Source organism: Temnothorax longispinosus, chromosome 4, assembly GCF_030848805.1.
Source record: "Temnothorax longispinosus isolate EJ_2023e chromosome 4, Tlon_JGU_v1, whole genome shotgun sequence".
NCBI classification, from domain to species: Eukaryota; Metazoa; Arthropoda; class Insecta; order Hymenoptera; family Formicidae; genus Temnothorax; species Temnothorax longispinosus.
This window is the reverse complement of record NC_092361.1, coordinates 12,313,221-12,334,076: the sequence shown is the minus strand read 5'-3', so window position 1 is coordinate 12,334,076 and position 20,856 is coordinate 12,313,221. Positions and strand designations below refer to the sequence as shown.

At 35.7% G+C, this 20,856-nt stretch overlaps 2 protein-coding genes across 3 annotated transcripts; one reads left to right on the top strand and one right to left on the bottom strand.

Moving 5' to 3' along the window:
* Positions 1-4,768: 4,768 nt before the first annotated feature.
* Positions 4,769-13,524, top strand: LOC139812412 (uncharacterized). Its single transcript, XM_071777205.1, has 6 exons — positions 4,769-4,983; positions 5,727-6,063; positions 6,141-6,403; positions 6,530-6,640; positions 6,774-6,896; positions 7,273-13,524. The coding sequence occupies exons 1-6, from the start codon at positions 4,935-4,937 to the stop codon at positions 12,873-12,875; spliced, it is 6,486 nt and encodes a 2,161-aa protein (XP_071633306.1). The 5' UTR covers positions 4,769-4,934; the 3' UTR covers positions 12,876-13,524.
* Positions 13,525-13,586: 62 nt separating this feature from the next.
* On the bottom strand, positions 13,587-19,981 carry Rexo5 (RNA exonuclease 5). Of its 2 annotated transcripts, XM_071777206.1 has the most exons (10): positions 19,798-19,981; positions 19,093-19,256; positions 18,833-19,002; positions 17,822-18,068; positions 17,532-17,730; positions 17,096-17,327; positions 16,873-17,017; positions 16,559-16,809; positions 16,083-16,482; positions 13,587-13,948 (listed from the first exon to the last, which is right to left on the bottom strand). In XM_071777206.1, the coding sequence occupies exons 2-10, from the start codon at positions 19,216-19,218 to the stop codon at positions 13,655-13,657; spliced, it is 2,064 nt and encodes a 687-aa protein (XP_071633307.1). In that variant the 5' UTR covers positions 19,219-19,256; positions 19,798-19,981; the 3' UTR covers positions 13,587-13,654. The 2 variants fall into 2 exon arrangements, with proteins under 2 accessions (XP_071633307.1, XP_071633308.1); XM_071777207.1 differs by lacking the exon at positions 19,798-19,981 and having other exon boundaries at positions 18,833-18,998; positions 19,093-19,233.
* Between the last annotated feature and the right edge of the window lie 875 nt (positions 19,982-20,856).

Below are 20,856 nucleotides of genomic sequence, written 5' to 3'. Positions count from 1 at the left end.
TGATTTTAGTCAAGATATGCTATACTACAGATTCTATACAAATGGTTTTATACAAGATTTCTATACAATAGTCTGGCATATACAGAATGTCCAAAAGAAAGGGTTTAATACTACAGGAGTAGTGGTTCGATTTCGGCATTCAAGTACGCTACACGTTGAAGGCATGACTTACAAACTTATTGATAACATGTACCAATATTTAACACAAAAACATTCGCCTGCTTTGTTATGTACTGTAATAACGAATGCAGATAAACGCACATCATGAGAAACTGAACACGCGATAGTGACTTATTGTTAATTCAATATGGCCGCACCCTTCACTAACACTTGCACCTCGCACTCGCATCAGCTTTTCGGCAGTGCGTCCATAGATGTTAATGGTCTAGTATAAAAGTCTGTGGATATTATATATTTATAATTTTAGTTCTGTTGTTAGCTTACAAGAAGTGGCTGCCGGAATCCGCGCATGCAGAAGTGGCACAGATATATGACGGCACACAGTGGCCGCCTTTGTAATTAAGAATAAAACATTAGAATTGTAATTATACAGTTTTTTAGATAATTAAATTATTTTATATATGAAAAAAATCTAAATGCATCAGTTTTAGCCTTCCAGCAAAGGGTCGATTGTGTATCTTGAAATAATGAGGTAAAAATTACAAAAGTGAGAAAATTCATTAGCGTATCTACGATTTTATTTATCAAAATCTAATAAAATCTGTTAACTTTTGTCATTTTCACCTCATTTCAAGATACACAACCGACCTCCAGACGTACGCGGCGGTTTATTTTATCGACTTCTACCGAAACTGACTTGGCAGAGAAGTCGACTTTTTTAAGGACGAAAGTCGACTTGAAGTCGGCGAATGTCCCAAGAAATGCCGACTAAAAGTCGACTTTCCGTCATGACAAGAAGTCGACTTCCCGTCATGACAAAAAGTCGACTTTTAGTCGGCGTTTCTTGGGACATTCGCCGACTTCAAGTCGACTTTCGTCCTTAAAAAAGTCGACTTATAGCCAAGTCAGTTTCGGTAAAAGTCGACTTAAAGTCGACTTTTTGCTCTTAGGGGTGTTAAGCCCCTTGCACAATAGGCGATAGCGATAGCGATAACGACAACGACAAGGTTGCCGACAAAGCTATACCTTTGTCGGCAACTTTGTCGCTGTCGCTATCGCTATCGCCTATTGTGCAAGGGGCTTTAGAGCCACCGCACAAGACTCTCGTATGGTCACGTAGCGTAACGTAACGTGAATCAACGCACAAGAAACGTATCGGTTAGAGCCTCCGCACAAGCTCTCGTATGGTAACGTAACGTAGATCAATGCACAAGAAACGTATAACGCCGTAACGGCCGTAACCAATACGTTTCTTGTGCGTTGGCTCACGTTATGTTACGCTACGTGACCATACGAGAGTCTTGTGCGGTGGCTCTTACGCGGAAAATATCAGTCCATGTAACCGCACCCTTACGACTTCTGTCCACAGGACGCGGAAACGCTTCATGCCGCGCGGCAAGAAGCAACGCGGTAGCCAATAAACTTTTAGTTCTTATGGAAAAACGACACGTTGAATGGCTACCGCGTCGCTTCTTGCCGCGCGACAAGCGTTTCCGCATCCTGTAGGCAGAAGCCATTAAGGGGATGCTAAAGTGATTCAATTACCGACAATTACAGTCAAAGGTCTAATTTTGAAACGGCTTTATAGATCGCAAAATCCTTTTACAGGAGTAAAGTATAGGTATTAATGAAGAATGGGAATGTAAAATAATTAGTAATAATTGAAAAAAATTAAAAATGCTGTTACCTCATTTTCTAATATAAACAGTTGTATAAGTAATATGTACGAAATAAAATATTCCCACCTTTCAGAAGACGTGCACAAACAATAACGTGCCTTTGAAATTGAGATTGAAAGCCTGGAATAAAAATGAGAGCTTCGAAAAAAGTATAACCTATAACCATGTCTATCCTTGTCTATCATCATTGTCTATACAAGGACAGATATCCCCCTTAAGGGGATCCTAAAGACGTTTGTATTACCGACCGAATTCTATATCTGTCCTTGTATAGACAATGATGATAGACAAGGATAGACATGGTTATAGGTTATAATTTCTTCGAAGCTCTCATTTTTATTCCAGGCTTTCCAAGCTAATACATACATAGCCGGATTTTCCATTTTGGCTCTTAAAAAATTTATAATAAATAAAATACGGACTCGCAGCTAAGCAACCCGACAGAGGTCGGTATAGTGTTACTCCTGTCGACCCTTAAGTAATATCTTAGGGCCTAAGCAGAATGGCTGCCTTGGCAGTGTTTTAAGGCCATTGCACGTAACAAAGTTTTAGTCATAATCGTAAGACCGTAAGAAAATAGACCAATCACAGTCGATTATTCTCCTTGAGCTCGAAGAATAATCGAGTGTGATTGGTCTATTTTCTTATGGCCTTACGATTATGACTAAAACTTTGTTACGTGCAATGGCCTTTATGCCTTAAGTCTTTGTCTTAAGCGTCGTCTACAATAGCAGCAGGAGTATGCAGTAAGACGTAAGCAGTAAGCTATTGACTAACCACAGTCGATTATTCTTGAATTGTAAAAATTCCATTAAGCTGGCCACACACACTTTTTCGTAACAGTAACAGTAGGATTTCGACCAATCGTGTTACTCGATTCGGGAACGTACGGCCGTACGTTTTCGAATCGAGCAACGCGATTGGTCGAAATCCTACTGTTACTGTTACGAAAAAATGTGTGTCCGGGGCCTTAGTCAATAACTTACTGCTTACGTCTTAGGCTGCGTTCGGGGAGCGCGCTATTAGCGCTATTTGCTTATTCTATCCTTGTTCTACACTTGATGAGCGATAAAGATAGAATGATGCAATAGCGCTAATAGCGTGCTCCCCGAACGTAGCCTTACTGTATACTCTTGCTGCCATTGTAGACGACGCTTTATGTAAAGGCCTTCACACATAAAATCCCGTAAGAACGTAAAACGTAAGCGTAAGAAAATCGACCAATCCCAATCGAGTATTGTGCTGTTCGTAACCCCAGTAGGGGAAAATACTCGATTGGGATTGATCGATTTTCTTACGCTTACGTTTTACGCTCTTACGACATTTTATGTGTGAAGGCCTTAACACACACGAATCGACGGAAGACGTAAGACGTAAATCGTAAGGAAATCCACCAATCAGAGTCGACTATTCCCCTCTTCAAGAGGAAAGAAGACGGGAATAGTCGACTCTAGGGGCTTATTACGGTTCTTGAAACGAGGTGAAAGTTACAAAAGTGAGGAAATTCACTAGGGTATATATGATTTTATTGGTCGAAATCTAGTAAATCTGTTCACTTTTGTAATTTTCACCTCGTTTCAAGAACCGTAATCGACCCCCTCTGATTGGTGGATTTCCTTACGATTTACGTCTTACGTCTTCCGTCGATTCGTGTGTCCGGGGCTTAACGCACAATACCTGTACAGTATTGTGCGTTACATAAGACAAAGGGCCCGAACACACACTTCTGCACAACGCATAATGCGTAAGCATAAGAAAATTGATTGGTCTATTTCCTTATGCACATGTGTATGGACCAATCAATTTTCTTATGCTTACGCATTATGCGTTGTGCAGAAGTGTGTGCTCCCCGCTAAAGACTTAAGGTATAAAACACTGCCAAGACAGCCATTCTGCTTAAGGCCTTAAGATGCTAATACGGCTCTGTGATTGGTTAATGACATCTTAAGATTATACTTAAGATGGTCTTAAATATAAGAACCGACTATGAATACCGGCCTAAGTGCAAAAACTTTTAGGAATTTTGAAAAACACAAAAACAAACCTAATAGGTCATTTGGAGAATTGAATAATATCAATATTATCGACTATTGGCTCTGGCCCACAGGACGCGGCGACGCAGCAATGCGGTAACGCGGCACCGTGGTAACCAATCACTACTTCCGAAAGTAGTACGGAAAGGCAGATAGTGATTGGTTAAGGCCTTCACACATAAAATGTCGTAAGGACGTAAAACGTAGGCGTAAGAAAATCGATCAATCCCAATCAAGTATTTCCCTCTACTGTGGTTACGGACAGCACAATACTTGATTGGGATTGGTCGATTTTCTTACGCTTACGTTTTACGTTCTTACGCGATTTTATGTGTGAAAGCCTTTACCGCGGTGCCGCGTTAAGCCCCGGACACACAAACCGACGGAAGACGTAAGACGTAAATCGTAAGGAAATCCACTAATCAGAGTCGACTATTCCCCTCTTCTTCCCTCTTAAAGAGAGGAATAGTCGACTCTGATTGGTGGATTTTCTTACGCTTACGTTTTACGTCCTTACGGCATTTTATGTGTGAAGGCCTTTAAGGCCTTCACACACAAATCGACGGAAGACGTAAGACGTAAATCGTAAGGAAATCCACCAATCAGAGTCGACTATTCCCCTCTTTAAAAGGGAAGAAGAGGGGAATAGTCGACTCTGATTAGTGGATTTCCTTACGATTTACGTCTTACGTCTTCCGTCGATTTGTGTGTCCGGGGCTTTACTGCATCACGTCCTGGGTTGCGTTCCAAAATTCACTCTAGTTAACTAAAATGCTATAGTGTATGTACGTGACGTAAACTATAGATTTTAGTTACCCAGAGTGAATTTTGGAACGCAACCCTATTGTTTCTGCACTATCAGCACATTTCGGAACTCTTTTTTGTCCATATCTCGCGCTTCATGCTCATCTTAATTATATCACGTCTATGGTCGGCGCTTTCCGTTGCTGTTTGGAGAGTTATTGTTAAAGCCGTAAAGTTCAAATTCATATTGGAGTGACAACACGTGGTCTTTCGGTAACCTTTCTTCCGCACCGTTCTTTTTCTTTCAAGACATTATTCCGTTTCCCTTACAGCGTATATGATTTGAAGGACCGCGAGGATGCCACGTTCCGTGAAAGATTCGGACGATGATTTCGAGTCGAAGGCAGGTTCGTATCGCCTGGGTTTTTTTTCCTTTTGATCTGCATGCGCACGAGGCGCAAAAAGGCGCCGGCCGGTTACAATCGGTCGCCTCGGCGTTTTCTCCAGAATTTGTGCGTTTGCAATTTTTCGTTGATTGCACAAATATTGTGCAAATGTATCGCGATCTTTCTTTCGTTCTTTTTTTCTTCTTTTGGTTTCCGTGTCTTTTTCCCGGGATTGCTGCTATGTTCTCACTAGAATGTTCTCGCTGATTCGAGAACCATTTCCGATAACGTGATTCTCCAGGTTTTCTTCCGTTAACGGTTTCAATCTGTAACTTATGCGTATGTTTATTAATTTGAATAAACCTCGAGAGTATAAGTTTTCTTTCCAATCTTTAAAATTACCTTTTTCGACGCAGTAATCTAACTGGGGGGGGGGATTCTTTTCGGTTTTTGTATCACGTTTGATCACAACGACTTTACGTAATCGTTTGTATGTCATCTATGTTTATCTTAATTATATATCTAGTTAAATATATAGGTATAAGTTAATACGTATATTTATATTATACAATAAAAAAAAAATCCAGAACATTATTCTCTTAGTTATTTGTGTAAATGTATAAATATATAAAATGCTGCCAAAATTCAAGATTACGTATTATTTTCTTTGTTTCAATTTTATAATCTTGGAATCTTATAACGCTTTCACTTTGTAGTGTTTTAGTTTGGTTAGTTTAGTTTTTTTGTGATTTTGTGTGTTGTAGCTGCTGGTCGTATGCAGACTCGAATGTTTACTGTACAGTCTGTGAGTTCTCCGTTACGCCGCAGCAGCAGGATAAAGCAGAATAAATATTCGCCAGATTCTGAAAGTGAAGGCAGTAGTATCAGCAATAGCCAAACAATCCGGAGTACTAGAGCGCGAACAGCGACTATGGATTCCACCGTCTCGGATACAATGAAGAAGCCACGTACTAGAAAACTTTCTATTTCCTCGGACATTAGTGAGATAGATGTTGATATCCCGCGAACACCTGGAAAACGAACAAGGCAGAGTTCAGGTGCTCCTGGCACACCTACCAGAGTTAACACTCGAGCAGCTAGGTATGGCTAATGCGTCAATACGATATTATATTTAATTTAATTTGTGATACATTTGTAACCATTGTTTTAATTATCAGTCGTCTCATGCGCGCTGTCTCTGAGACACAGTCACCGTTGCCAGCAGCTAGAACCATGCGTAAAACAAGAGCTAGCTCTGCTGAGCCGGAATCTTTGTTTGATCAAAATAAGAGTCGATCTGATTCACCAATTAAAACACGTAAGCGAGCGTCCATGTTGCCGTCAAGTTCTTTGGCCAAAGAACAAATTGAATTGGAGGATCGTATACCTTATGTACGATTGGATTCTACGATAGTTGAAGCTGATGAAATTACGAGTTCAGGTAATTTCTTAAAGCTATTATCTATTATCATGACTCATGTTATTAATACTTAATGCTATTACAATTAACACATGATTTTCTTGGATGATTAAAATTGACAACATCTATTTTATTAAATATATACAGGGAACTCTGATTCTTCGCCAGACAAAGCATTATTACGTTTACCGCAAAGTCAAAAGATTAAAAAACGTCAAAGTATAAGTAAGGAAGAAATTGATGAAGATGAAAGCCATGGTGAGTGAAAGAAGCAATAGTAAGATTAACAAAATGAAAAACTAAAGTCAATTTTCTAAAAGAAAATAAACTATTTTATTCTGTTTGTATTTTTATCCCGATTTTTATATTAATTTTATGATTCTTTTTTTAGAAAAAATGGAAACTTTAACTGATTCGTCAAAAGACGAAACACTTCAATCGTTAGAGAGAAAAAATGAAGCAGAAGCTGAAGACATAGATAGAGCAACACTGAAGAATACACAGGATACTCTCGGTAAAAATAAAAATGCTCTAAATCTCCCCATGTTTTATATATATACCTATATATGTATATATATACAGGGTGAATTTTAATGGATGTCCCATTCACAATTGTCATCTGCCAATTTGTCTCAATTTTCTTTCTATATATATAAAAAAATTTTCCATTTTGTAACAAAGACGTAAAGTTTAACATATTCTATATAAGTGAAGTGCTCTTTATCAAAAAAAGGATGCTCGATGAAGTATTGATGGTAAAAGGATGGGACATCCATTAAAATTCACCCTGTATATATATATATATATATATATATATATATATATATATATATATATAATTTGTTTCTTAAAAAATATATTTATTACATTTGTCTGTTTGTCTGTGATAGCTGAAGGACAATACAAGCTTGAAAAAACATCAGGTAATGGTACAAACAATGAAGTCTCTACCTATTCCTCCAGTTCTTCAGGCCGTCGAAATTCCGTGAAAGAAGACAAAACAATAATTATCGAAGATAGTCTGTCGGATACTGAAAAATCGCTAATCGACTTATGTAAATCGAGTAAAGTCTTATTGAATACTTCTACTGAAGAGCAAAAAAGCGACAAAGAAAATGAAATGCTGAACATTAATAGCGATGTGTCAGTAGAAAAGAGCATGCAGCTTAACGTGATATCACCTTGTATCAAATCTCATGCTTCGTCTTTTATGAATAAATCATTAGATGAAAAGGAAATTAAATCTACGAAAAAGGAACTAAGTAAGAAGCGTCGTTCGAGAGAATCAACGGAAATTGCGATTAAACACGACAATTTAGCAAAAGAAACTGTCGATAACTCTCAGGAAAAGATGGATATTTCTACAGAATCTTTAAATTCAACTGCTACAAATCAAACAATTTTGTCACAACATGACGGTACAAAACTAGTTGACGAAGTTATTAATCAAGATAAAACATCTGTTGAAAATATAAGTACATCTACTAATGAGGATGCAACGGCGGTGTCCAATGAAGCTGCAGATGATGATAATGAAATAAAATTAACATTAGAAAGTCCGCGTCGGGATGAAATCGAGGTTTCATCAAATGTAGCACAGTTTGATCAAACAGAAGATTTACAAATTTCGTCACCAATTGAAAGTTTTAACGACCGAACTACTGTAACTCAAGATAAAGTAACCGACAATTTTGATTCTACAGAAGAGAAACAGAAACAGGAAAATTTATTTAAATGTGTAACGGAATTAACACCCGAATCTTCCAATACTACTCTGAAAATAAATAATTCCACACGTGACTCGAACGACGTAGTAATTCAAGATGGTCAGTCTTCTGTTATAATAGAGACATCTAAAAAATCTGCAATTGATATATCACCTGAGAAAACAGATACAAAAGATATTTTGCCGGAAAAGATCGTGAAACGGAACTTAAAGCGGAAGAGTACAGATGTATTAGATGATCTAGAGAGAGAAAAGGAGAGTTTGCAAATGGAAACAAGTCCAAAAAATCAAGAAAATACAGAAATTTCTGATAATGTTTCTGATATCGAAGGCATTGATTTATTCAAAGATATCCCCGCTGACAAATGGAAGAAAAATAATGTTAAAACTGTTTCAGACCAGTCTACCTCCTCCCAATCAGTGAGAAAGGTGGAAAATGACAATGAAACTGAATGTGATCTCATTTTGGTGGACAGACGAGCATGGTTAGCGGCTGAAACTATAAAAGCGGCAAAAGAGGCGGAATCTTTTGAATATGATTCTGATGACACTGTGTTATTGAAGAGCCGATTGGACGCTGCGCAAGCGAGTTACAATACCAAAAAATTAGACGTTGTAGATGAAGAACTGATGGATATTGATAGCGATGAAAACGAGAAACAAGTTAAAAAACCAAGAAAATCAAGAACCAAGAGAAGACTTACATCCGAAATAGATCAGGATTCTTCTAGATGTACAGAAGATGAAGATAATTTAGTCACCGCTGATAAATCGAATAACGAGTCCAAAACAGCTTTAAATCGAACTCATGATCAATCCATTTCTAGATTAAATAAATCAAAACAGTCGCCAAGAACAAGAAGACGATCTTCCAAAGCAAGCGATGAATCAGATAAGGAAGTTGAAAACGATGTAAGTAAATTAAATAGAAGTTTGCTAATAAGTAATAAAAATACATCTTTACGAAAATCGGTAGAAGGAAGAACATTAAATAAATCTTTGAAAGATACGTTTATGCAAAATATATCTACGAACAAATCTCGAACAGATGATTCAGAAGAAGAAATTGATAAAACAGACACACACGCTGGGAAAAAATTAAACAAGGAAAAACGTTCTTCGAATAAATCACGTAATGAAGATGCAGATGATGATGCAACGGAAACTGAAAAAAAGAACGTATCAACTGATGATAACAGTAAAAAGGATGAAAATACATTAAATCGTTCTATCGATCAGGAATCAAAGCCAATAGAAACCAAGACAACGATACATTTGAATGATGATGAAAGCGATAATAGTGACATAAACATAGTAGCTATAGATAGTGGATCTAAAACTTATTCTATGATAGCAAATACGGGATCGGATAACAGTGAGGAACGTAGACTTGCAAATCTTTATAGTTGCCTATTTAGCATGACAAAAGCAGACAGCGATAACGATACTGATGACAGTAGCAGCGATTCTGATATTAATAGAGAATACAATCTGGATGGAGCAAAACAAAAGTTTTCTGATGAGGACGTACCTGCTGATGAATGCAGAGCTTCAGAAGTAGAATTTTCAGATTCCGATGACAATGATTCAGATCTTGCAGATTTTATAGTTAATGATGATGATGATGTAGATTATGTAGAAGATGAGGATAAAGAAAAAGATGATGATGAAGATATGCACGACATAAAAGATGATGATGAAAATGTAGAAGAGGATGATGAAGCTGCATACGAAGAGGAAGTGAAAGATGAAGACAAACAAGCACATATTGATACGGAATCAATAAATATGGAAGATGAAAATGAAGAAGGTGAAGATACACAGGGAAAGGATTATGTAGCGGACGAAGATACAGAAGAAAACGAATTTGCCGGAATGGAGGTTATTTCTTCATACGCCAGTACTTCTGGTAAAAGTAAGAACAACTCCATCCAATATACATCATCTCGTAAAAGTGACACAAAAATGAAACAAGACATCAAAATGAAGAAATCAATTATGGAGAAAAATGAAAAAAGTATTTTACTAGATTCGTCAAATTCAGATTTGTCGATTAAGAAGAAGAAAAAGAAATCGCTTGTGAAGGAAAATGATACTAATTTGTCAAATGCCTCTAATTTAAGCTCTTCATCAATGAAAAAGGATAAGGAATTGGATTCACAATATTCCTTGAGAGATGGAGCTAAACGAAATTCGAGTAAACCATTAAATGAGTATGAATTTGTGTCTGCAAAAAAATTACCAAGGTCACGTGAGTTAATGAAATTTAGTACTCCAAACGGTAACAGCTGTAAGAAATTAGAACTTGATGAAATAATCGAAGGAATTTCAGAAAATAAAGATATTAAGTCAGATAATACAATTACAGCAACGCAGAATACTTCGGTTATGAAGAAGAAATCAAATAAAAATCCTGCATTAAATGAAGACATCAATGTCAAGATGTTCAGTTATGCAAATAAAGAAAAGATGTTAAATAGCGATTTTTCACCTGACTTATTGAAATTGTTAGAGAGAACAAGTTTTTCGAAATCAACATCTTCCAAGATAGAATTACACAAAACAATGAATATTATCGATACCGAAACACCAACAATAAAGCACCTTAGAAAAGAGAAATTGAATGAAAGTGCGCCAACATTAAAATCCAATATAGAAACCAGCTTATTATCTACGAAAAAGAAGGATATTGCACAAATAAAATTAAAAGAGAAAAATAATGAGGACGAATCTGATTTGATAATACTATCTAGTGACGATGCCATACGAAAACGCAGTCAGAAGAAACAAAAGAAGCATAAGAAACGAGATACATCAAGAGAAAATATTACAGATGAAGCTTTATCTGAAGGCGTAATAGAATATGTTCCTAAAAAGAAGAAAACTGTCAAGCTTACTCAATTAACTATTGTAGGCGATAATATCCACGAAGATACATGTCAGATTAGTAGTGAGAAAAAGAAGAAGAAACGAGACACATCAAAGGAAAACATCACCGATAAAGCTTTATCTGAAGACGTAGAATTAAAGATTTTTAAAAAGAAGAAACCTGTTAAGTCTACTCAATTAACTATTGTAGACGATAATATCCGCGAAGATGCACGTCATATTAGTGAGAAAAGGAAGAAAAAGAAGAAACAAGACACATCAAGGGAAAATATCGCCGTCGAAGCTGTATCTGAAGGCGTAACAGAATTAAAGATTCCTAAAAAGAAGAAACCTGTCAAGCTTACTCAATTAACTATTATAGACAATGATATTCACGAAGATGCATTAGTTAGTGAGAAAAAGAAAAAGAAGAAAATACAAGATACATCAAAGGAAAATATCGTCGATGAAGCCTTATTTGAAGATGCAATAGAATTAAAGATTCCTAAAAAGAAGAAACGTGCTAAACTTATTCAGTTACCTATTGTAGAGAATAATACTCGTGAAGATATATGTCTGATTAATGAGAGAGAAAAGAAAAAGAAGAAGAAACAAGAAACACTAAAGGGATACATCACCGAAAAAGTCTTAACCGAAGATACAGTAGAATTAAAGATTCCTAAAAAAAAGAAACGTGCTAAGTTTAGTCAATTAGTTATTATAGAGGATGATACTCGCCAAGATGTCTATCAGATCAATGAAAAAGAAAAAAAGAAGAAAAAGAAACAAATTAACATAGTTGAAGAGGATAAAAATGTAAACGAAGATGATACCTGCAAAAATACGTATCAGAGTAATGAGACGGAGAAGAAGAAGAAAGGAGAAGCATTGAAGAAAAATATCACTGAAAAAGCCTTATCTGAAGACATAGTAGAATTAAAGATTTCCACAAAGAAAAAACCTTGTATTAACCTTAATCAATTAGCTACTGTATATGATGATGCCGATACTCACCAAGATGCCTATCAGATCAATGAAAAAGAAAAGAAGAAAAAGAAGAAGAAAATTAACGTGGTTGAAAAGGATGAAAATGTGAACGAAGGTAATATACTTCGAAAAAATATTCGCGAGAATAAAACGGGATTGGCACAGCAGAAGAAAAATAAAATTGTAAGTAGTTTGAAGTTAGGTTTACCTACAGATAAGCATATGCTAAAGAAGAAAACTAAACAGCAAAAGGCAGTGGAAAGTACCGAAACTTTATGGACGGAAAAGAATACTTTGCCGGTACAGATTCCAGTTTCGAAATTAAAGTCCGATAAAAACCTATTGTCTCGTAAACTACTACAAGATACATTGGATGCAAGTAAATCAAAAAGTGTAGTCCATACTACTAAAAAATTGGATAAAGCTACTGCAAAGATGTGCATTCCTACAGAATTAAAGCCGAAGAAAAAACGCGATCGAACTGAGGATATCGAAAATGTGGTCCGTGTGAATGTCCCTACCAAAAAATCGAAAAAAGAAATGAAAGAAATGACTAAGTTTTTACCATCGTCAAGCGGCCTAAAGCGACTGTCAGACGATGTGATTGAGAATCTTACGGATGTGCCATTGAGAGCGAAGAAAAGACGAAAAATCTCGCAAAACGAGGAACAAGTTGTGTCGTCAGTTAAGACAGGTAAATCGAAAATGACGACTGCCAATGATAGCTTTACGTTGAGTAACTCTGATTGTAGCACGGAATTCTGTGTAGTAAACTTGCAGAAGACTAAAAAGCAACCGCCGACAGGGGCTACCGCGGCAGTTTCGTTCAGGCGACGTATGCTTGCTAGAAATAACCGAGAACCAATTTCAGCCTACATGATGTATCGCGATAAAATGAACTTTATCAAGTAACAGATTTTTCAGTAATATGTGCTAAATATGTTAGTTTAATTTTGCTGTGTCTAAACAAGTAATGTACTTTAAGATTTTTCTGAATTTAAATGATGAAACTAATGAAATTAAGTTATGTTTATTTTATGAATTTTATCGCTGTTCGACACATTTCTTGGGGAAAAAAAAACGATTCTATACCAGGGTTACCAAGAGAGCAATTGTATAGCCCCTTGCACAATGCCAGGCAACAGGCAATAGGAACAGGAAATAACCAAAAAATCGTTAATTACAACCTAAAAAATTCAAATGCTATGATTGGTTGGCAATAGGCAATAGGCACAGAATTTCCAACGTGACGGAAACTCTGTGTCTATTGCCTGTGTCACTGTTTATTCTGCATTTATACATGATTTCTGATTTCTATTCCCTGTTCCTATTGCCTGTTGCCTGGCATTGTGCAAGGGGCTTATCTCTAAGTTGTATGTATCACTGCACAACGCGCGTTTAATGTATTTATATGTATACGTGATAAGATGTTCCATTTGCTGAAATTTAATAAGTAAAAGGTGTATTTTGAGATGCATCATAAATGAGCATGTCCTACAAGTGTAAATGCAAACTAAGTGAAGATTATAAAATATATTTCTATTAATAAAAGTTATTTGTACGAGTGTGTTATTTATTTAAACCGATACATAGATATAAGTAGGTTCCTTTGATGCTACTGTATCCGATAACAAAATTATTTTATTTCCTTCATACAGTTCTCCAGATGGTTCGGTGATATCAGCGTTTCTTTAAGCTCGTATGATGATATTCGGCGATACCTCTGTCTTTATGTTCAAGAAACAAGAACCGTTTGCAGTATTATTTTGCCCGCTGAATATCACGCATGCGAGACTATTTATCGCGCTACATTGCCAAACTCTATGAATCCATTTATTTACAGTGCGAAATGTTTCCTCTATCTGTTCGTCTTTTAATTGTTCTTCCTTAAGTTTCACGTGACACAGTACAAAAGCGTGCTCCAACACGATTTCTGAGGTTCGATCTACGGCATGTTTATTGTTATCCGCTATCACGAGACGTACCTGCAATTATAAAAAATCGATATTAGATATAATTAAAATTTTTATCCTTTTCAATTTGTTTTAATTTCTTAACCTTTTAACTGCTGGAAAAGCCACTTTTGTGGCTTTTGAGTGTGCTAATAAGTTAGTGTATTTAATAAATACTAAATGCATTAATATATACCAGTAATGAGGCTTTATTGACTATAACTGGCAATTTCTTTATTAATCTTTATTAATAAGTCACGACGCCGACGTTTCGACTCTAATTCGAGTCCTTTTCAAGTGTATAATCGTATAAATGTTCTAACAAAGACTTTTGCTAGTCACGTTGTCACAATAGTGTGCCCGCACGTCAGATCTAAAGACTATAAAGAAACAGAACGGAATTTGTTTAAACTACATAGTACATACAAATAACTACATGAGTTCATGTTCATGGATTAAAAAGCAAAGAAAAATTAACTTACAAGCTTTGTGCGTTATGTGGTGATAAAACATGGTCAATTAAATAATAGTTTATGACAAATAGAGTTAGGTAGCCCCTATTATTTTGTCATATATTGCTGTCAGATTCTCTGTGTCTTTTTGAAGGTTGATCGTATGATTGTGTTTTTTAATTAAAAACATCTCGGCGATTTCTCTTTTTAACGTGTTTTTTCTTTGTGTAAAATTTTTGTATCATATTTTGTACCAGACCAGTAATTACATTCCTTTCGTAGTTTTCAGAATGATTCGAGAAATAATTAATGTACCGTCCAGAAAAGTTGGTTTTCGATACCAATTTGTAATTAATGTGTTACCATTTCTGAGGACAGTTGAGTCTAAGAAATTCAGCTCATTATTATTTTCAATTTCATAGGTAAATTTAAGTCGTGGGTGATAGCTATTAAACAAATTAAGTACTTCGTCAATGTTCGTTCTTGGAATAATCGCAAATATATCGTCAACATATCTGAATAATGTGGAGATTTTAAATTTTAAAGTGTTGAGGCAGAATGTTTCTAACAATAAGTCATCCATGATTATGTCAGCAATCGGCTTGAATTAAATCATGATTTTAATTGGTCTGGTACAAAAATTTTACACAAAGAAAAACACGTTAAAAAGAGAAATCGCCAAGATGTTTTTAATTAAAAAACACAATCATACGATCAACCTTCAAAAAGACACAGAGAATCTGACAGCAATATATGACAAAATAATAGGGGCTACCTAACTCTATTTGTCATAAACTATTGTTGTTTATTAAATATTGCTCATTGTGTTGCTTGTAACTAAGGCGTGCAGACGTGCTTTCTTGACACAATCAATTTTACATTTTACATTTTAATAATTGACCATGTTTTATCACCACATAACGCACAAAGCTTGTAAGTTAATTTTTCTTTGCTTTTTAATCCATGAACTCATGTAGTTAATTGTATGTAGTTTAAACAAATTCCGTTCTGTTTCTTTATAGTCTTTAGATCTGACGTGCGGGCACGCTATCGTGACCACGTGACTAGCGAAAGTCTTTGTTAGAACATTTTACACTTGAAAAGGACTCGAATTAGAGTCGAAACGTCGGCGTCGTGACTTATTAATAAAGATTGCCAGTTATAGTCAATAAAGCCTCATTACTGTTATTTATCCACTGGTGAAGAAAATTTTCTCACTGATTAATATATACACTAATATATACAATATGACCGGCAATATGAATCGTTCCGCTAGAAGGGAAGCGAGACATTGTCTAGTGAGGCCAGTGAGGGTGAGGGAACAACGCTCCCACTCTCACGGAACGATTCATTGCCGGTGACTGTGCATGTGTGTATGTAGCTCATTCATGTAGTCAATACTGCTCTTAGGCTCTAAATTTTATAAATTTATGCTCAAAATATTGGAATCAGCAGAAAGCTCCCAAATACACTATTTTTGAAAAAATAAAAAATTTTTTATATTTGACCGTCCGTTCTCTGCTGAGAAAGCCACTTTTATGGCTCTGAACAAATCTGGAAATTCTGCGCAAAATGTGTATGTTATTTATATAGATAAATTTTTTGGAAAAAAGGACACTATTTTAATGAAAAAATGCCGGCAGTTTAAAGGTCAATAGATAAATTTTCATTTAAATCATCGAAACGTTTAATATTGTCTATAATTGCGTACTAACTTGATCATCCTTCGCAAAACTTTCGTCGTCCATGACATTGAGAGACGAGTTCGTTAAATACTTGGAATATTCGGACATCACTTCATCGTTACCCACAATGGCGGCAGTTGTGCCTTTATTTTTCGTTATATGACTAAATATCGATGTGGCATATTTCTTTATTTCTGTCTTTTGCAATGCTCGCTTCGTTTTCTCGTTGTCCGTTTCCATTTTCAAGACTTTCATGCTGCGATCACCGAGCAACACGGCGTCCCCGTAATCCACGCTGTTCGATAATTTTAACTTCACCAATTTCATGGAAGCCTTTGAGTCCTCTGTCGAGCAATGCCCAGCTTTACTGTCTTGAATGCTTTCCTCGAGGAATTCACGTGCCAAAATCTGCAATTTTGTTTTCCTATATCTGTATCAGATAACAGAACATTAATTGAAATGCATTTATATTCACTAACATTGATATTTATGATATTTTACAGTACCTGTCCCCAGTAAGATTGAATATTACGGAGGTATCGATGATGTAAGGATGCATCATTTTTAACGTATGCAAATCGGAATTCAAGCTTTGTCCTACAAGAATTGCGTCTGGAGGAAGTAACGACCTCAGTGTCTGCTGAACGTCGTGCAATGTAACCGTGACATCATTTAGCATATCCTCAGTAATACCGCTGTACCGAGTCAGATAATTCGTTATCGTATTCTCTGGTTTCACCAGACTGTCATAAATAACCTGTAATTGAAACGTTTTATTTGCATACTGTCACCTAACGCACAAGTATGTAACTGTACTCACATTCATGCTCTCATCCACAATACTTATTCTAGTAAGTTCCAGATTACCACTTGTTGTTAGGCACATTTCGCAATCCAAACCGAACATTGGCGATGTCGATGTGGCTTCTTTATAAACATCTTTTGTTAATATATACGAGCCGTATCTAGAATTATATTAACTCGATTAATTATGATTTTATTACAATAACATAATTAATGTCTATGTAACGGCCAAATCTTGCCTTTCTGCTAATGTTCCTTTTAGAGGCACGGGATAGTTTTCCTCTACCATCTGCCATAATGACAAAAGCAGTTTTGTTCTACAAAATTTATCTGTCGGTGGTAAAGTTCTGTTGGAGCTGTTTTTTGTAGGAAATTTTTCATCGCTATTTATCGAATGCATTGGAAATACACTTCTTAGCAATTTTATGACATTTCCATTTGTTTGTAAAGCAGTTTCTAAGGAGCCATATTCTAAAAACGAACAATTGTCTTCCATTGCCATCACAATATATAAAAATTTTTATTGATATTAGAAATTAATATATTATAGAATCTTCTTTGCTGTATTTTTTGAATATATATTCTAATGTTCAACTAGAATATTTTATTTTGTACTTAAAAGTATTTATTTTAATGGAAAATATATCAAATATATTTTACTTTTATATAACATACGTTTAATTAGTTTATCGCTTTGAGTTCCTGTTAAAGGAACAGCTGCGAGCTCTTCGGTTATGGACGCTCCATAAACAGTAGGCGTTATCACCTCTAAACGGTGCTTTAAGTTACTTACTATATGTGGGAACATGCTCTCATAAGCCACGTAATGATATGAAGACAAACCTTCAAGCACGAAGACGACGGTGTGGCTTATCTTTGAAAAAATTTAGTTTTCTTTGAATATCATAATTTAAATCTATTTTTAGAATAAAGTACTGTTTAATGCTACATTAGTCAAATATTACTTTGTTATACTTCTCAAGTTGACACCATCTCGCTGGTAAGTAGGGCGAATGATGCCCGAGCAGTGAATATAACAGAAGATGCTGTATGTCGCTAAGAAATATCGGTATCCTCTTTTCCATATTTCGAATATTCAGAGTAGCATTCTCGCCGACTGCTTTGAGAGTGAGTCTTGGAATTGCTTGAAGCCTCTTTTTACGTTTTCTAAGTTCTTCCTTCAAATTCGCATATTGCTTGCTATCACTTAATCTATACATATATGGGTTATATGTATATATAGTACGATATATATATATATATATGCAGGGTGACGAAAAACTAAATGCCATAAATTTGTGTGATAAAAGAAGGAACCAATACAAAAATTTTAAGTATAGGAACCATGGGTTGACGACGCTTCGTTACGGTGATACACGCGTTTAAAGTTTCACTACGGTGCGGAAAAACTTTGGTACGTAACTTCAGGGGGGCGATAGAAGACACAAATACAAGCATTTTGAACATAGCGATCATGGGTTGCTCACAGGTGAGGCCGCAGCAGTGAAACTTTAAACGCGTGTAGCGCCCAATCTAAGGACCGAGGACCCATGGTTTATATGTTCAAAATGCTTGTATTTGTGTCCTCTATCCTGAAGTTACATACCAATGTTTTTTCGCACTGCAGTGAAACTTTAAACGCATATAGCACCGTAACGAAGCATCGTCGACCCATATGATTCCTATACTTAAAATGCTTGTATTGGTCCCTTCTTTCTTCTATGAAAATATCATTCGATTCTTCGGATAAGATATAGAGCTCTCTCAACATTTCTTCCCAATTTTTTCTCACCTCGCGCTTACTAAAAAATCGGGTGGAACAGGTGATCTGATACACCCCGTATATGTATAACAATATTATGTCTGGTGTATTTCATATACTAACCCTATTTATAAATCGACAAATGTGGCCATATCGCACTCGTATGGGGGCCGGGCCATCTTAAGAGAAAAGTAGAAGATAAATTGACAGTTACCTGGGTTTTTTATTATTATCCTGTAATTCTGACTTATCAGGGACATTTTCCTCTTTACAAATTTCCGAACATGTAACATCTGAATTTTTCTCACAAGATCGCTTACGAGTAGAATTGTCTCCTGCCATGTTACTATCGTTTAGATTGCTAGATCCATCAGTGGCAACTATCTAAAAATAATTTTGTAAAGGTAATTACGAGAGCATTGTTTCAAGTTATTCTTCAAATATTCACATTCAAGTTATTTTCTAAATATAAACCTGTTTCAAAGCTTCCATTTTTGTTTCCTTATCTTTATCATTGAGTCTTGCAATTTCCAAAAATGCTGCCATCTTTGCCTTCTTCTTTTCCAATCGCTGTAATTGTTTTGTTGTAGGCTCCTTCATAATTTATCACTTTATATGAGTAGTAGACGATTTATAAACTACAGCAAATAAACATATACATAATATAAATTTCATTGTTAAATTTGTCTAAAGATATATCTGCATATCACAAATATATATCAACATTTTCAAACATTAGTACTTAACATACATAATTTTCAAGCCCTATGTTTAACGAATTAATATTTAAGTTTCAAATCATTCTTTATTGACATAATATTTCCATTATTTATATTGTTATACTGTTTATATTATTTATTGTTTAATTTGATATTAATATATCGAATTAATTAACGTACATTTAAACTTTGAATAAACTTTGAATTGGAAAACCAAAATAGATAGTTTTACCAGTTTTGTCTCGAGCAAAGTTAATTCATAGGAAAGGTATTGAAATATGTAAATTATGACAGATTATGTGAGACTGCAACTTCATCATTCTTTACATTGTCAGTGAATTACTATTTATTATTAAATATATCCATTTGTAATATTTCGACATAAAAATTCAGTTTTACATTGCACATATCCCAACGCATTTCATATATTTCCAAAAACACTTTAATAGACTAATTTTACCTGTTTAAGAGATTCAGCATTACTCTTTATTATTTTGATTTATTAATACATTAATAACAATAGTACGCCATAAATACATTACATGAGAAGCATATGTAAATAGCACAAAACGCATGATTTTTAGGTTAGAAAACGCACGCTGTGACAGAAAAAAACAATCTGCTCTCCGCAGCTGCACTGCACTGTGTTACACTTTTTGCACTACCACGAGTAGCACGCATACAAAAATCCTCTGATTAGGCTGAGTTTCCACTGAGCGCGTCACGCGTCGCGTCATCCAATCAAAACATCCCATTTCGATTCCGTCACAAGAATGTAATGAAATGGGATGTTTGGATTGGTTAACTTGTGACGACGCGACGCGTGACGCGCTCAGTGGAAACTCAGCCTTATAGCGTTTTCGATTTGCGACTCAAACCGACTCGGGTCGCATCATGTATACAGGACTCTAGCATCATTGACGTGGAATACATACATATCTATGTATGTATTCCACGTCCATTGATGCGACCCGAGTCGGGTCGAGTAGCAAATCGAAAACGCCATTAGTCGCGCCCCAAAAAATGGCGATGTGCAGTACCAGAGAAACCTGAGAACGGCCATCCCGCTTCGAGAGACGCCTAGAGCTGTGCATTGTTGCTGCAAAAGTCTTTTATAACAATTGGCACTAACTAGTCACAGATGATGCCCTTACGTCTTACTTCATTTTACGATAAAAATATTATTATTTGGAATAATGATCGACAGGTGTGATCGACCTTCTTCAACGAGATATTGCAGAGCAATACAATTTGAATACACAAAAGAAACTGCTGAAAAAATAAAAAGTGAAAAGCAACGTATGGATGACGAAATTGCTCAATTACGAGAAACAGAAATAGAAAAGTTCGGAACCACATTCAAAATAAATCATCAAATGATATTTACGATGATAGACGGTAAGGTAGCTCAAGCTGTAATCCACACGCCTTCATCATCTTCGTGCTTCATTTGCGGTTCCAAACCATCTCAAATGAACAACTTAACAGAAATTAATAAAAGGTCTAACAAAGAAAAAAA

Coding starts and splice junctions, on each gene's coding strand:
- LOC139812412 (XM_071777205.1), top strand. CDS start 4,935: ATGCCACGTTCCGTGAAAGATTCGGACGATGATTTCGAGTCGAAGGCA. Junction 6,641..6,773: donor TGATGAAGATGAAAGCCATG/GTGAGTGAAAGA, acceptor TTCTTTTTTTAG/AAAAAATGGAAACTTTAACT. Junction 6,897..7,272: donor GAATACACAGGATACTCTCG/GTAAAAATAAAA, acceptor TGTCTGTGATAG/CTGAAGGACAATACAAGCTT.
- Rexo5 (XM_071777206.1), bottom strand. CDS start 19,218: ATGAAGGAGCCTACAACAAAACAATTACAGCGATTGGAAAAGAAGAAG. Junction 17,731..17,821: donor AACTTGAGAAGTATAACAAA/GTAATATTTGAC, acceptor ATTTTTTCAAAG/ATAAGCCACACCGTCGTCTT. Junction 16,810..16,872: donor TTGTGGATGAGAGCATGAAT/GTGAGTACAGTT, acceptor TTTCAATTACAG/GTTATTTATGACAGTCTGGT.